This window comes from Falco peregrinus, chromosome 8 (assembly GCF_023634155.1).
Source record: "Falco peregrinus isolate bFalPer1 chromosome 8, bFalPer1.pri, whole genome shotgun sequence".
In the NCBI taxonomy this organism is placed as follows: Eukaryota; Metazoa; Chordata; class Aves; order Falconiformes; family Falconidae; genus Falco; species Falco peregrinus.
Genome location: NC_073728.1, coordinates 59,677,029 through 59,692,779, shown reverse-complemented (window position 1 = coordinate 59,692,779; position 15,751 = coordinate 59,677,029). Strand labels below are relative to the sequence as shown.

At 47.5% G+C, this 15,751-nt stretch overlaps 1 protein-coding gene and 1 long non-coding RNA gene across 4 annotated transcripts in view; one reads left to right on the top strand and one right to left on the bottom strand.

Moving 5' to 3' along the window:
- MGAT4B (alpha-1,3-mannosyl-glycoprotein 4-beta-N-acetylglucosaminyltransferase B) overlaps nucleotides 1–15,751 on the bottom strand; it is a 51,900-nt gene that overhangs the window by 29,077 nt on the left and 7,072 nt on the right. The window contains exon 2 of one of the 3 annotated variants that reach the window (XM_055813220.1): nucleotides 6,360–6,436. The exons of 1 other annotated variant lie outside the window; for it this stretch is intronic. In XM_055813220.1, the coding sequence (XP_055669195.1) occupies nucleotides 6,360–6,393 (34 nt within the window). In that variant the 5' untranslated portion in view covers nucleotides 6,394–6,436. Of the gene's footprint in view, nucleotides 1–18; nucleotides 160–6,359; nucleotides 6,437–15,751 lie in introns of those variants that run through there. One more of the 3 variants, XM_027794311.2, reaches the window with a different exon arrangement.
- LOC114013673 (uncharacterized) lies at nucleotides 12,370–13,408 on the top strand. Its single transcript, XR_003556783.2, has 2 exons — nucleotides 12,370–12,984; nucleotides 13,261–13,408. It is a non-coding gene; the product is annotated as an uncharacterized LOC114013673 (long non-coding RNA).

The following is a 15,751-nucleotide window of genomic DNA, read 5'->3' as shown; positions in this document are numbered from 1 at the left end:
CCCCTGTTAATAACTCACCCTTGTACCCAGCTTCCCAGAGCTCCCTGTGCATAGAGCAGCTTCATTACCCAGGATCACCACTGTGCCCTGCTGCAAAAAATCTAATCCAATTTTCTTCTTCTTTAGGGATAAAACATCAAGAGAGGGCAGTCAGTCTGTCAGACACAACAGTGATGTGGAAGAAGTGGAGGCAGAGCTGTGGCATCATCTCCAGCAAACCCCGGTCTGAAGAGGAGCAGTGCAGACGGGTGAGCTCCAATGCTGCCCTGGGCTGGGAGGAGTGGGTCAAGATACACAGCCTCTTTTGGGGAACTCACTATTTAGTTTTATGACCATGGAAAAAAATAAAACGTACAAACTATAAGATTGTGACTTTGTGTGTAGGTATTTATGACTACCAAGATATTCCTAGAAGGCTCCCATGCCTGTCCAACGCCTGGTGAGAGCAGGGGCATTCTGACAGCCTTACAAACCAGCACACTGGAAGAAATATCTTAAGTTTTCCATAACAAACCAGAGCAAGGCCTGCCAGGAATCCTGGAGGCTGTCAGTGTGGGTCAAGTGTTTATCAGCCCTACATTGGTGTAGAGCAGGGCAGCCCCAAGCAGAGCTGCCCAGCACTCTGCACCACCTCTCGGCACTGTGGGCTTTGCCTGGGTGCATATCCTTGGGCAGCACCCAGAAATGGCAAAACCACTCCAAAAGCCAAAGTGGGATCAGGATGCCACAGAGCACCACTTTGGTATCACTCTGCCCCAGCAATGTCCCCTCTCCAGATGGAAACACACCCTCTGCCAAACTACCTCTGGCACCGCTCCCGTGCAACCTGGCCAGTGCATGTTGACTGTAGCTAATTCCCTGGACATGTTTCCAGAGGACAAGCCCAGTAGCTCTGTGTGTGTGTGTGGCACATGAGATTTCAGGGGTGTGTGTGGCAGTTTCACACCCCTTCCCCAGCGCACGTTTGGAAGGTGTCGAGCAGGCAGGTGTGCAGGCACCCAGGAACAGGCAGGACGCACGTGCTAAACCAGCCTTGCACACCTGCAAAGACAAATAAATCCTTTACCATCAGACAGCAGACTATAAAACGAAGCTATAAGAGCATATCACTGCACATGAAGGGAAATTCATTCTGCTGCTAATGCCCATAACTTCCCTACTGAGAGTAATGGAGATCAACAGGGGAACAGACATCTGAGAGTACTAAAATGTGCACTGGGTTTTTTCCACATTTGTGCTGGGCACGCTACTTGAAATACAAAATAGCTGAGTTCTTCTTTCTCCCCAACCCTCAAGCTGACACAAAATGCCCACATTTTAATAGTGTGATTAACCATTAGCATAAATTACCAGGGTTATAATGAATTCTCGGAAAAAAACTTGATTGTTTCTTCTTCGGAGCTGTGTTCCAGTTCTACACCAAGTGACACTTCAGTTTAAATAAAAAGCAACTCCTATGATGGGTATCAGATAAGGAGTCAATCTAAATGATGCTGGAGGTCCTTCCCACCTTTGAAATACATAAACATACGTGTTATTTATCATCAGCATAGTACAGGGACTGGCTGATCCTCTGGAGCTGAAGAGGAAGAGCCAGAAGATCTTCCAAAGGTGAAAGGAGAGGAGAAAAGCCAGTGAAGTCTCCCAGCCAGGGCAACGCAACAATTTATAGACGGGAGTATTTTCTAACTTCAACTTCTTCCGCAAGGAGACCATACACACGCGTCTTGCTGTTCAAAGGACATCTTGTGCGTATGAGCAAATTTGTCCAAATTGGTTTGGCTCTGGCCGCAGTAGTATGTTCAGTACACCACTTCCAGATGTGTTTTCTATCCCCGTCAGGCCGGCTGCTGCCTCCAGCCAAGACAGTTATATAAGCTGCAAAGCTCAATTGGATTATTTAGCCCAAATCGCTGGCCGAGAGGCAGCGGGGATGGGGAACCGGCCGGGCAGCCAGGAGAGAACCTGCACTGCCACCGGAGCGTGGGGAAACTGGAGGGAGCAGAAGCCAGCAAATAAATTAAAGAGTTCATAAAGCATGACCGGCCTCCCTGTCTCCCTCGAATGTTTTCTCACGCCTCCCATCCCTTTTACAGAGGGTGTATTAGATGGTATTTATTAGAGATGTGTTTTCCTATTTTAACAACAATTAAAAAAGAATGCAACAAGCACGCAGAAGACGCGAGCGTTTCCTCTCCGCACTAAGAAGCATTTCCTGACTGTGCCGCTCCACGACATGGAATAACACATCTAGCAGCTTGGCTTTCCCACAATAATATTTTTTGCCCCGAACTGTGGCTGTTGTGGCGGCTTATTTTCCATTTAAGGGCACAATCCTGCTTGCAGGATAATCCACGCCAGCGGATCTTCACAGATGTAATCATTAGGGCAAAGCCCTAAAGAAGAAGTGTTGCAACTATTCTTGGGAAGAAATCAGGAAAGAGAAGAGAGAAGCTGAAGAGTTTCCAAATGCTGTAGCTATCAAAGTGTGCCAGAATGATTTAGTTCCTTTTATTTTTAATAAAACTGGATAGTTAAGTCAGAAGTTAACACAAGTATATAAACTCACACTAAACTTTGAACCGGTTCCCTACTCCATTACTTAAACACAGGATACGTGCATGCTTGAGAGCTACTTAAACCCTTGCCATGAGGTCCTGGATGGACTTTGTACAGCTTCACTACAAATAATGAAAAAAAAAGCAGCCTGGCATCCTTCTCTGCCACTGCTGACAACATTCCCACTGCTCTCCACCAGGCAAAGCGCCACGGATAAATTCAACAGATTAAAACAACCAGAACAGTACAACAGGCATGGATGTGCTCGGTTCTGCTGGAAACGGCTACACAAACACTGCGGATCACATGCAGCGCTTGGAGAGAGATGATGCCTCTCACTCACCCCAGCTCTGGTCCCCAAAGCATCATGCACACCGCAAACCCCCAAAATCTGGGGCTGCAGAGCTCCACTGCCTGCATCCCTGCTGCATCCCGTTACGAATATTCCCGTGAATGGGGAGCTTCACCATGCTGCATAGAGTAATAGTAAACAGCAACGGTGACCAAAAAGCTGTTTACAGAAGGGCTCTCTGCTACAATCCCATGATTACTAGTTAAGGAAATAGAAAAAATAATAAAAAAAAAAGAATACAAAGAGAGATTTCCACAGGGCACAGTGAGCCACACAATTTGTGCTGTGCTTGGACTTTGTAAATCAAAATCCAAGCGATGTTTACAGCACCCTAGTCATTCCTTAAACTTTATTTTTCTTTACTGTGTGCATTTTATGCCCTCAGTGAGCTGCAACGTAAAGCTCTCTGTGTGACTGATGGAAAGCAGAAAGTTGGCACAGCCCGATTGGGCAAACCAGCCTCACCCCCCGTTATCTGCATTAAGAGCTTCAACAAATTTGTGTAATACCCGGCATTATAGAAATGGATTTCCAACCAGAAGAGCAGTTGGCAGGATTAAACAAGTAGAAAAGCACATGCACATAAAAAATCAGGAGGTCTGCACACGAGCTAATGGAGCAAGCAGAAAATAACTGGGCATGCTCCGTGGGCTCGGGGACCGCTTCCTTTACAACAGACAGTAATGTCTCATTATGGGAGAAACAAATACAATAAAGATGAATATTCCACCTTCCCCTGGCTACATTTTAAGTGTTAAGCCAATACAAATTCTTGGGTTGTATTTCACAAAAATAGCTACTCGGGAAAAAAAAAACAACCCACAAACCAACCAAAACCAAACAAAACTGCTGGCAGCGCAGCAAAGCAAATTTCATTTGAAAGATAAATCCTACATTCTTCACAGGCAGATGTGAAAATATATCAGACTTTATCATAACAGCCCCTCCCGGGAGCAAAAGAAGCCACAGAGTAAATTTACGACAAAAGAGTTGTGTCTTTTCCCTTCTTCCCCTATATTGCTTAACTCACTACAGACAAAATTACTAGCAAACCAGCAGTTACTGCATCTCAGAAATAGATGCTACACACCTTCCCCGCGCTGCGGTCCTCGGCAGAGTCAATATGGAATCAACCCTGCACTTGGGATCATTAGTAGAACTCTTGGATGGTGAAACTACACGGATGCTGCAATTACTGTCATCACAAAATGACCATTCAGTTCCACTTCTCCACTGAGGCAAGACCGTACCAACCCTCCGCTAACAAACACAGCCTTGTCGGGGTGTCTGGGCACGAAGGCGCCTGACACCAGCCAGCGCCTGCCAGGAGAAGATTGCTGGCAATTTAAGGACCCGCTTAATGCTGAGCTGGACCAGGACACTGTAGCATCACTATTTCCAGCTGATAAAAGGGTGAACTCAATCTACCTCCACAGTTTTGTGAAAAATCCTACAAACTGGCATGTGACATGGCCTTAAAACTGCTCCTCGGTGCAGGATTATAAACATGGATCACCACCGTCTTCCCCCCAGCAAGAACACAACACTTAGGAGCAATTACCCATCTCTTACCAGGATAGGGCAGGGAGCAAAGGAAGAAGCATCTTTAATCGAGTAAATCCCAGCTCAGTCCGAGTCAGCCGATCCCCTGGTTGCTCCCCCAAACAAAACAAAACTCCCTACGCATGCAAGTGTTGGAAATGGAACACAGAGAGGCATGCACCCTACCCAGGAGTGTGCTGGATGCTCAAACATGAAAACCTGTGGCTCTACTCAGTTCTGCACCCACGTTCTCACCTAACCCCCTGGCTGGGAGGGGATGGATTCAGGGATGGGACCATGGTAACAGGAGCTGGAATTGTCCCAGGCAGCTGCGGCACCAGGGGACTGAAGGTTGCTTCCAGTCTTGTACCTCTTGCAATCTCAAGAAGACCTTTCTGGATTCAAAATATTTTTAATTAGGACTAAAACATGAATTATGATTAGTAACTCCAGCTTTAAAAAGAAGTATGAAGCAGCCAGTCACTTTTACACCACTAACTAGGGGGAACAAAAAAAAAAAAAAAGGAATAAAATATACCTACCTAAAAGGAAACTGGTATGCTCGGCTACGCTTTGCTGCTGCCTAAACCAAGGCTGGAACTAGCTCAGTGATGACCTGAGGTGCAACAGAGCTGTGCAGGGGCAGCAGCTCCTGAGAGCTGCAGCTTTGGCCAAACCCTGACTGCAAACTCTAGACGGATATCCAAGTCCCGGGGACTGCACCCCTTGCACTGGCGGCAAACCTGCACCGAGCGGCAGCTGCTTCGGTGGATCAGTGCTTAGAAGAAGAACTTAGGATTTTGGGATTGCTTATTTTTGTTAAAGTTGCTTTACCATATATCTATTGCATCTATAATCTTCCCTTGCCTTGCATCTCCATTTTGAATTATTTATCATCGGGTATCACATTCATTTGCATACTTCATGAGGTGCAAACCAAATGATCGGTCACTATAGACTTTCCCAAACTACCTGTGCCAGGCTCTGCAGCAGCTTTGGTTTGGTTTTCACTAATACTTGAGGGGGAAAAAAAAATCCAAGGGGAAAATATTGGATTTACTGGAAACACAGAGTACAACAGCCCACATGCTTGCTGACAGCAAAGCCTTACGACTCTGTTATAGCCGTGCTCTGCAAGGAACACGCAGACTATCATCTTCGGTGTAATTTAACCGGTGATACAAATTGCAAGCAGTATTATTTCAAAGACCTTTATTTATTGATTAGCAACAAAGTCCTTATCCTCTTCCTGCTCCCTCCTTGAGTCGTGCTGATTGCACACAATAGAGGGCTATCACTTAAAGAGCCAATTAAGTCAACTTCTGAAAGGTAATTGAATAGCTGAAATTCTTAGTGCAATATTGTACTGCATTATCTTGATTGCAAGAAGAAAAAGCAAAGCAGTTGGAGCAACAAAAATTAGAGAATGAGGCATTGGCCAGAGGCAGGAATACCAAAATGGATGGTCCCATTAAAAAAAAACAAAAACCAAAACAACAAAACAAACAAAAACCCCACAAAACCAAAAAGACAATTATTTTCACCTTGTGCTTACTTCTAACGCTTACTGGAGGTGTGAGAAGGAAAAAAACCCCCAAACTTGGTCTCGTTTATTTTCTGCAAGTGGCAGGACTCTATGGGGGACCGGCTGCGCTGCTGGCGGGGCACAGAGCAGCACTGACCACGGCCACCCCAGCACCCCCCGGCCCAGGGGAAGCCCAACATCTGGGCATCCCAAACTCAACCAAAAGCTTTGGTTAAAGCATTTCTTGTGGCTGGGGCTTTATGAAGATAACACCTTCAGTATGGATTCACCCATGCCTGATGGAGGAGTTCATACCATCCTCCGGCAAAGCCACCAACAGACCTTCTCTCCTTTGCCCTCCTGTTCTCCCTTGGAAAGTACCTGGAGGATGTTGGATCACCTCTGGGATTTCCATGCCATGGCCCAACCGGGCTAAAGTGAGATGAGAAGTTTGCAATCTGTTGGGAAGGACATAGCTTCAGTCCCTTTGAAAAAACAAGCTTAAACAGAACAAAAAAAAAAAAAGGGGGCGGGGGGGAAGAAAGTGATGGTAAGCCTGCCAATACTCACAAGTTATATAAAATCACTCATTTAAATGAGTAAAAAATCCATCACAGAGAAGAATCTTCAGTAACCCGAAGGCACTGGTTATACACGGTCAAAATTCACCATTTTTGAGGAGCTAGTCAAAGTCGCAGCATTCGGACTATAAAGCCTTTACACAGGCACATAAAAAGGAAGCTTTTTCCAAAGCAGGAAAAGAGGTGCCACAAAACATAAAAATCTCCCTCTTTCCTCTGCGGCAACAGCAGCCCCTGGTGTGACCTGCCACCCCCGTGCTCCTGCCCCTCCATCCGCCCGGGGGCCCACAGCAGCAGAACCCATCCACCAGCCCAGCCTCCCAGTGCGTTAATGGCCAACTGGAGCCACCCGGGCACCCTCTGCCCCCCCCCCCCCCCCCCCCCCCCCCCCCCCCGTGTACTTTGCCCAGTGCCGGCGCCTTGCTGAAGGCAGCAGAGCTGGGTGGGACGCGGTGCCACAGCGGGGATGCTTTTCCAGGTGTCCCCCCAGCACCTGCCGCAGCATTCGGGGTGCCTGCCCGGAGCCCCACAGCCCTGCCAGCCCAGTGCCAGCACAGACCTCCCAGAGCCACCCGAAAAACGCCACTCCTCGGCTAGCAAACGTGCCAGCAGAGAGATGCAAGCCCATCCTTCTGCAGACACGGCCGCTGGCTCTGGGGGGCTGCGGGGGGGGACGGTCAGAGGGTGGTTCCAGCAGGCTGTACGTGCCTTCCAGGTTGGGAACCCCTCTTGTGCCTTGACTTCCCACCTGTGAAACGGGCTGATGATACTCAGCCAACTTCACCTAGAGCTTTGCACTTCATCAACCCGCTTCCAGGTCTAGGACTCTGGTGCCACCACCCTCATGCTGCTGCTCTGGGGCCTCTGGGAGGTGTCAGTCCGAACCAAAACGTCCATTAATCCACTGGGAATTTGGCAGTACCTTGTAACTAATCTCCAAAATACAGGTGGCACCAACGTTTGCCACCGTGCACCAGAAATACAGCATCAGTGTGCTCAATGAGCTCAAACTTCTGCCTTACCCAGTTTTGTCAGGCACTCCTCAGTTTATTTTGCAATTATTTCTGCAATTCCCACTGAAAGACAGGGCACAGTTTAAAGCAATTGAACAATTTTTTCAAACTTGTCGGTCTTTACCCAAAAGAAGGCAGAAGGCAGCCTAGGGACTCCCATACACCCCAAAAATCCCAGCCCTCAGACAGCACTCCATGAAATGGGAGCTTCAGTTTTTCTTAATTCAGCAGACCGAAAGCTCATCAGAAAAGGCAACGCACCAGCCTCTCCCCAGCCAGCCTGTACTTGAGACTTGTTCTATCTTTTCAAAAGCTCTTTTCAGTTACACAATCACAAAAAAACCTGTAAGGACTATGTCTAGAACAGCTCTAAAAATTGTTTGTACTTTCCCTGAGAGCTTACGTCAACTCATGGGACAGAGGAGCGAAGAGAACAAATATTTCATGGAGCAGCCACGGCACATAAATATTGCCCCCGACACAGATGCACCATGACTACAATTACATCCTCACATCAATTACTAGTACACTCCCGAAAAACCATCTGTAGAGGACAAATAAATAAACAAACAAACGTAAGCTTGAAATATGAAATTATCTGACGTTCTAGCAAGCTGCTTCACCTTATAATCATTATTTCCTGAGACACATGGCGCTGGTTCGTATTCCAATAACGCATCCGTGTAACCGCACAGGTACAAGGGAAGCGTACAAATCATGTCCTGCAAAACAACTGTTGGCAAAGAGCAGGATTTGTGTATTCACTGCTCACCACTGAACAGTTACATACATTTTAATTCCAACCTCAAACGCAATTTGGACCACGGCAGATGTTTCCTACAGCACTGGCTTCCTTTGGATGAGAGTTAATTCAGTTTGAACATGGCAGCAATGAAGAAAGGGATTTAAACATTTACTGCTTATTCTCCAAGCTTAATACCATCGAGGTAAAAACAAAGGAGCACTAAATTGTACAGCTAGACTAGTCTCCCCCAGCCTCGGCTCCGAATTCCGACCAGCCCAGTAAGCCCATGCTTCCCAGTCACCCAGGGCTCCCCTCCGACACCCACCTGCATGGAAAAGAAATTAAATTGTTTAACGAGGTTCTTCCAAATGTACACTGATGTAATGCAGAGGATACGCCTCTTGTTCTAGGCTGCTTAAGTGTCACCAAAAAACGGGGCCACGCTCCTCTGCAAAACTCTTCCTCCTCTCCCCTCAGCAGCTTCCTCCTGTTACTCTCCACTAATAAGCAGATCGTTATTTCACCAGCTGCAATCAAAACCTTCCATAAGATGAAATCCAATTGCAGTTTTACATTCACATTGCTGCTCATCCTGAAGAGCCCTCAAATGCTGTTAATGAGCTGCGTGCGCTCGCATCGCCTCTCCCTGTACCAGCAGCACGGGCTGGGGAGTGACGGCTGCTTAAATACCGCACAGGCAGCCCAGCAGTTTAAGGGGAGAAGAAATACTATAAATAATTGAAATCACAGCAAGAAGTGTAGGCAGAGCAGAGGGAAAGAGGGCAACTCAGGGAGCTGGCGGCAGGAGGAGAGATAAGGGTTTCTCCTGGAAGCCAAACTAGAGTGCACGCACAAACCCCGCGCCTTCCCACCTGCGCGCTGCGCCATGCACCAGCAAGGTCCTTGCCCTTTTTTGCACCGTTTGGCAATCCAGATCTTATGCACTTACCAGCCCTCTCATGCCAACATCTTCCCTTTCCTCCTCTCTGCCACCAAATCTCTAAGTCTGATGCAAACGACCCCCACACTGGTCCCCAGCACTGCAGCAATCCTGGTCACCAAATGATGCTGACGAGTAGATGTGGGTTTTCAGTGGCCCATTCTGCCACTGATGACTGCCTCACCTGCACAGACCGCTCCTCCCAGCCCAGCCTCTCACGGGGAGGCTGTGTGGAAGGCTTGCCTGTGCATCCAGCATGCTCAGGGCATACCGCAGAGGATCCTGCTCTCAGGTGGGGCTTCTGAGCACCGTGGGGTCACCATCAGGGGAAGCTGCAGAGACGACCACCTTGGGTTTGAAGGCATTAAGGATAATGAACCAGCACTCTGGAACAACAGGCAAGGGCTTGAAGTTTCCATACCAGCAGTGAAACACCTTCTTTGATGACCACAGCTTCTATGAAGGGCTAAAGGTCATCATTTTGCCTGACCTTTAACTATTTCAGCAATACACCTTGACCTGCATTTTAGAAGTTAGGAGCAGACAACACTACTCAGGCTAAGCGATCTGCTGCTGTTCTGACAGGTTCCCAAGGAGACATGAAATACCTGCCTTTCCCAGCTGACTCGCACGATGTACGTAAGAGCTCTGCAGACATCCCAAGAACCGCTTCATTGGGCACAGGTCACTCAGGCAGGAGGTGGCAGGAGTTTACTGTGCTCTACGGAGCAACACTTGGCACAACAGCTCCAGATACCACTTCACCACAGCACAGGCTTGGAGAAAGGAGACTTCAACTAGCAACTCTGCTAACCAGACACCTTTGATGAGGGGCAAGTAAAGGATTTCTTAGCAAGCAGTTCATTCAAAGGGCGTGCAGTGATACCAAGAACCAGGTAAAAATCCCCATTAAGATCTCTGTGCAACTCAAGAGCATGTAAGAGGGCTGGTGTTCTCAGAGATAAGATGGGTATCTCGCCTTACACAGCAATCAATCAATTTTTAGGGGTCAACTGCCAGACCTCACCAGATTCCTCTTGCAGAATGTCAGTGGTTTCAGAGCAAGAGCCTGCACCAGGCATCGCTGTTAAAGTGCAGCCCTGCTCCTGGAGCCTCAGGGCTAGCAACTGACCAGGAGGTGAAGAAGTTTTGATACTGACTCTTCTGTAAAGCAATTCAGTTTAAGAGCTGCTGTTCAAGAAGCAGGTCACCAAGATGAAAGGTGACCACATTTCTTAAACATGACTCATTTCTTACAGAGCCTTCCGGAGGCAGCAAGGATCCCACGCAGCCTCTTTTCTACACACAGCCCTGCTGGGCAAGTGCTTTATCAGGGTGTGCCTAATTGTGTATCGGAGCCTGTGCAGCCTACCTGTCCCAAAACCAAGCCTGGTATGGGAGGGCTGAGCTTCATGTGCCTCTAAGGACATCCTCTGGTTGGGACAGGCAAGTGACAACTCATGGTGGTGTGAACGGCAAACCTGGTGTCAAGAGCAACTTCCAGTCCACAGCAAAAATACACATTCCGGCTTCTTTGATTTCAGCACAAGACTGGCCCTTGTAACCTCCCGGTGCCATAGGAAGGAGACTGGAAACCCAAGGCCACCTTGAGCAGAACAGCATTTCTTGTCTGACTTCTCATTAAAAGCAAGGAAGCCCTTCCGTACTTCCAAAAGACACCTGAACCTTAACTGTACTACCATGGCAGCAAGAAAAGATGGGAACCTTGTGATTTGAGAGGCTCTGCCACTGAGAAACTACATTTGGGCACTCCCCACATTGTGAATGATGGAGTCTCTCCCTGACAAGACAGTGACGCACAGCATCTGTCCTCCAGTGTGCAAGGGGATGATGCTGACAGACCATCCTCCTCCTCCAACAGGAGGACAGCTCGTGGGCAGCCATCCCAGCTGAAGTCCCGTCCCCAGACCTGGCTCCCATTGACGGATGCACAGCCTGGCTCACCGAAGGATGCTGCAGCCAGTTCAGGCATGCCTCAGTGCGCTTAGCGGGAGGCCGGAGAGGAGCGAGGCTCCGACAGCTGGCAAAGGCAGCTGCCTGCAGCTGGCGGGGGGTAACGAAGAACCGGCGCTTCTCAGAAGCATGTTTCTGTTGCCCATACCCCCGAACAGCAGATCTCCTTGGACCATGGGCTCATAGAGAGCAGAGATCCCATAACACAGATATTTGAACGCTGTTAATTGATCCAACCCCATCTGAATGTCACGGTTGCTGTCAATGTTGTCAAAGGAACAAACCTGTTCCTTTCTCTTCCTGCCATCTTCCACTTCATCCATGGGGCATCCATTAGGTTCAAACACAAAGGCAGCAAAGAGCCTACAACAAGAGCCTCGTTAACTGACTGTACAACTGGATTTGTTTTGGAGCACAGTGCTGCCCCCCACATTGCAAGGCAGAGATCTTCCTGGGGGGGAAATATGGATGAAGTTAAAAAAATATCTCGCATACATTGATATTGCAAGTGGCTCTTCCATCAGACTCAAAACAGCATTACCAGCTGTAAAAGGGAAAAAAACAACAACCAGGAAGTCTCCCAAAACAGCAGACCAAATGAAAAAGGAAAAGGATGAAGGAGGTTTCAAATCCAACTTGGAGAGAATGTGTATCGCAGCTTTAACTTGCTGCAAGGGAGAGGGGAAACAGGATAGCAGAGACCAGCAATCAGATCTATTAGGACCATCCAGATAGATAAAAGATAGATGATCACCAAGCAATGATGGCTATTTTGGAATCAGCTAACTTCTGAAAATGTCTAGTCACTTCAGCTTCTCATACACATGAAATTAGTGTCCACACAAGAGTACTCTCCTGAAAGGACAGGATTTAATGCAGCTGAGATAATTATCTAGATCCTTCTTTATCCCATTAGTGGTTTTCATTCGCATCCTGGAACACCATAAGCAGATTGTTCAAGAATTATTTGCCATCCGCTGTTTCAATCCTGACCGAATTATCTTTATACCTCAGTATGAAGAAAAGAGATTACAGCCCTGCCAGGGCTTGCTGCAATGCCCTCTTTTCTGAGGCTCCTTTTATCATTTTCATTCTATAAGGTGATGAAAGGAATCAGAAAACAATTGCCACGGACATGGTTTTGCCCTCTCCTCCTCCTCCCTCTCTCCCCACGTGTGCGTTTGGGAGACGGAGGAGAAGCTCTTCCCACCACATCCCCTGCAGGAGATGCACCACTGCACCTGCAGAGAGATGAAGCTCGATGAGACTTAGTCATCAAATTACCCAGGACAGGATCCAAAAATGTTCCCAGCTTCCTTTTGCACCATGATCCACTAATAAAAGAACAAGGATGAAACTGTTAGAACCAATTAAACAAATCACTTGATGCAGGAGAAAGAAGTGGGATTCACTGCACTAGCGATCCCAGGGGCGTAAGCTAAACGTTGCATTCCGTGCTCTCCGGTTAATACATGTCACCCGCGCGAGCTCCAATGGAGATAAAGCCAACATCATTCAAACAGCCAACACAATCCCTTGCTCCAAGGCCTAAAACAACAAGAGGACAAAATTCCCCTCCCAGCCACTCCAGCCGCCTGCCAGGTTTCGTATTAATGGCAGAATTACATCTCCTTCCAGGTATGGCAAAGACACAGCTCGTCTCGCCACGGGCATCTGCGAGCCTGCCCAGCGGGGAGCAGAGACGTCTGGATGACACAAAAGCTGTCCCTCCTCCTCAGAGAAAAGTAAGGAGGTAGGTCTCCAGCCCTGATGTGAATAGGAATGCATGTATTATTTTAAAAAAAGCGTGCTTTTTGGCTGTGTAGTGAGATCTGGAGGAGAGCTATCCTTATAAACAAGTTATTAAAAGGGGGAGGAGGGACACAATAATAGCAGGTGCCAATTACTCAGCTCCCAGCAGAGACTCTCCAATTTCTCACCTTCCCCCAAAGCAAGATGTGCCGCTGTACGGCAGCACATTTACTTGCAAGTGCAACACCCTTTCGGAGCATTGCTCCTCTCCCACCAGGCATCGCTACATCGCTGCCATGCAGCTGCCGGAGCAAGGCAGCCCATTTCTCCACCACCCCTGCACCGGAGCCAAGACCAACACAACTTAAAATTAATTTGGAAAGAGCGAAACAGCAGAAAGTAAATAAAATTATCTTTTTATTTGACTCCAGAATCTGGCCACTCCTCCCGCCAACAGGAACAGCAAATTTGTGAGCTAATTGCAACTGTCAGGTTTGCATCTCTCCAAATATCTGCTTAGTTTCAGGAACAAACCACCAGTAATGATTTTGTTATTTTAAGACAGCGGCATAGTTTCAGACAGTAAATGTCCACATTGCAACTGGAGCCATCAGAGAGATCCCATCCTTCGAGGCAAGCATGCCAAGGTAATGATTAATATTACAAAAGTAATCTGAGCCTTTAAAAATCATTATTTCCAAAATCAGCAAATAATTACCAAGGCCTTCAGCAATCAATACCCAAAATAAATAGACAATTAAATTGCAAAAGCAACAGAAGAAAGTAGTTAATATTGCCAAACACACGCCAAATAGACTTTTTCATGGTAACCAAATACTTCCAGTAAATAGATATTTCAGCTCACTGGAGAGGCGCTTTCAGAAAGTAATAAATTAATCTAATAAAACAGACAGACAGGGTGGAACCAGACATTAACGAAACACTAACTGATCTATACGAAGCCAACCCATAATCCATGTCCTAATTATGCTCATCCACCACTCTGGGTTCTTAACACCCCCCCACCCCCCCGGTCAGCTCTTTAGCTCAGGGAAAATACACGGTTCACGCAGATTCACTGGCACGACAGAGCAGAGAATTTCAGCCATCAAACAACAAAGTTTTTGCTCAGCTAGAATTTGCATTTCCAATTTTTTTTTTCTAAATACCTCTTGCTCCTCAAAGTCAGCAGATTAATCTGCTTTTAAACACAATTCTTCTTCTGCCTTCAGTTTGGTTTCAGCCCCATGCCACAGAATGAGCTCTCGCTGCCCAGCCACCTGCGCACGGTGCCTGCACGAGCATCCCCACAGCACAGCTCCGCTCTGGGAGCCAGGGGGTTTCTCCTGGGGGGCTACACCCCGCCTCACCATCACTCCTGGGACCCAGAGGGACCTGGAGCAACCCCTGACACCCAGCGCAAGGACCAGCACCACCTCCTCCCCAGGCAGCCCAACCCTTACCAGCTTCCACCCAAAATCATTGCTTCGAGATAACGATGCCACACTATTAGTTCATCATCTGGTGAAGTTCCTCAAGTGGTGGGTAACTGGAACTGGACAAGATTAAGAGAGGGAGAGAAGATGCCCATCCTGGTCGTTTTCTGTGACATCAAAGGAAGGAAAGGAGAAAACCCAGGGAAATGATTACAAAGAGAAAAGATATCAAAGCCAGCTCCGGAGAGAGTGCGGTGAGAGACGGCATGAAGGAATAGTTAGAACACGAAAGGCAAGATCAAATAAAAGCAAAAGATCACAGTCTGGGCACAGAGAGGAGGGAGGGGAGACCACCACTTTTTGCCAGCATCAACTGAATAACTCATTTGACAGGTGCCTGTCTGTGGTCACGGCTGAGTCAGAGTCCAACACTGCCCAGGTCCAGCCACCCACCAGGCAACCCCCACGGGCAGGTGCTGCCCTTGCTCTTCACACCCAGCATGGGGACACGCCACGGGGACGCTGCACAGCCGCTCAGCTCCCCGCGCACCCCTCTCCTGGGAGGAATACAGCGATTTAGTTCTCACTCGGAAAACTCCTCCAGCTTCTTCTGCATGAAGTTCTTGATACTGGCAGGGTTAGTCTTGCTACTATGCTTTCACTAAACCAGGCTTTACAAACACGTAGTGCTATTACACGTATCTTAAGTAGCTCCTGTCTCAGTATTGGGAGTGTTTCTTTGATTATTTACAAGGACTTCTGAAGGCTACACAACTTTTTTGGTACCACAGGCTTCTTATCTAAGCCGTGAAATTCCTTGGAGCAGTGAGTGACAAAAAGGGGTCTTCAGGTTAAACCTTATTTCCAGAAAGCTCTCACTATCAGGGAGAGAAGAAAAACCTGTGTTCTCTAAGGTAGTCTTGAAAATTTGATCAGGATAGTCTAAAAACTCATTGTGGAACAGGAGCAGGCCAGGTACCGGCATGGACCCAAGCCAACACTATGCTCTTCCCCCAGCTCAGCACCCATCCCACTACCCACAGCTCCTAAACCATGAGTACAACAATTACAGTCACAAGTAAACAGACACTGCAACGCAACAAAACTCGTTACGAAAATAAAAGGCAGGGAAATTTTTGCATAGGAGCTTCTTTAAAGCCTAATAATTTACATTTTAATGCTACTGCTGTCCACTTTAATATAAGCAGAAATGAAAACGCCTTGCACAAACATGTCTATAGTCACTTCAAAATACACATTAACCTTTAGGTAAGTATTTATCCTGTACATAGAGCAAGAGGGCAGGAATATTAGGGGAGCAACTCCAAGGCA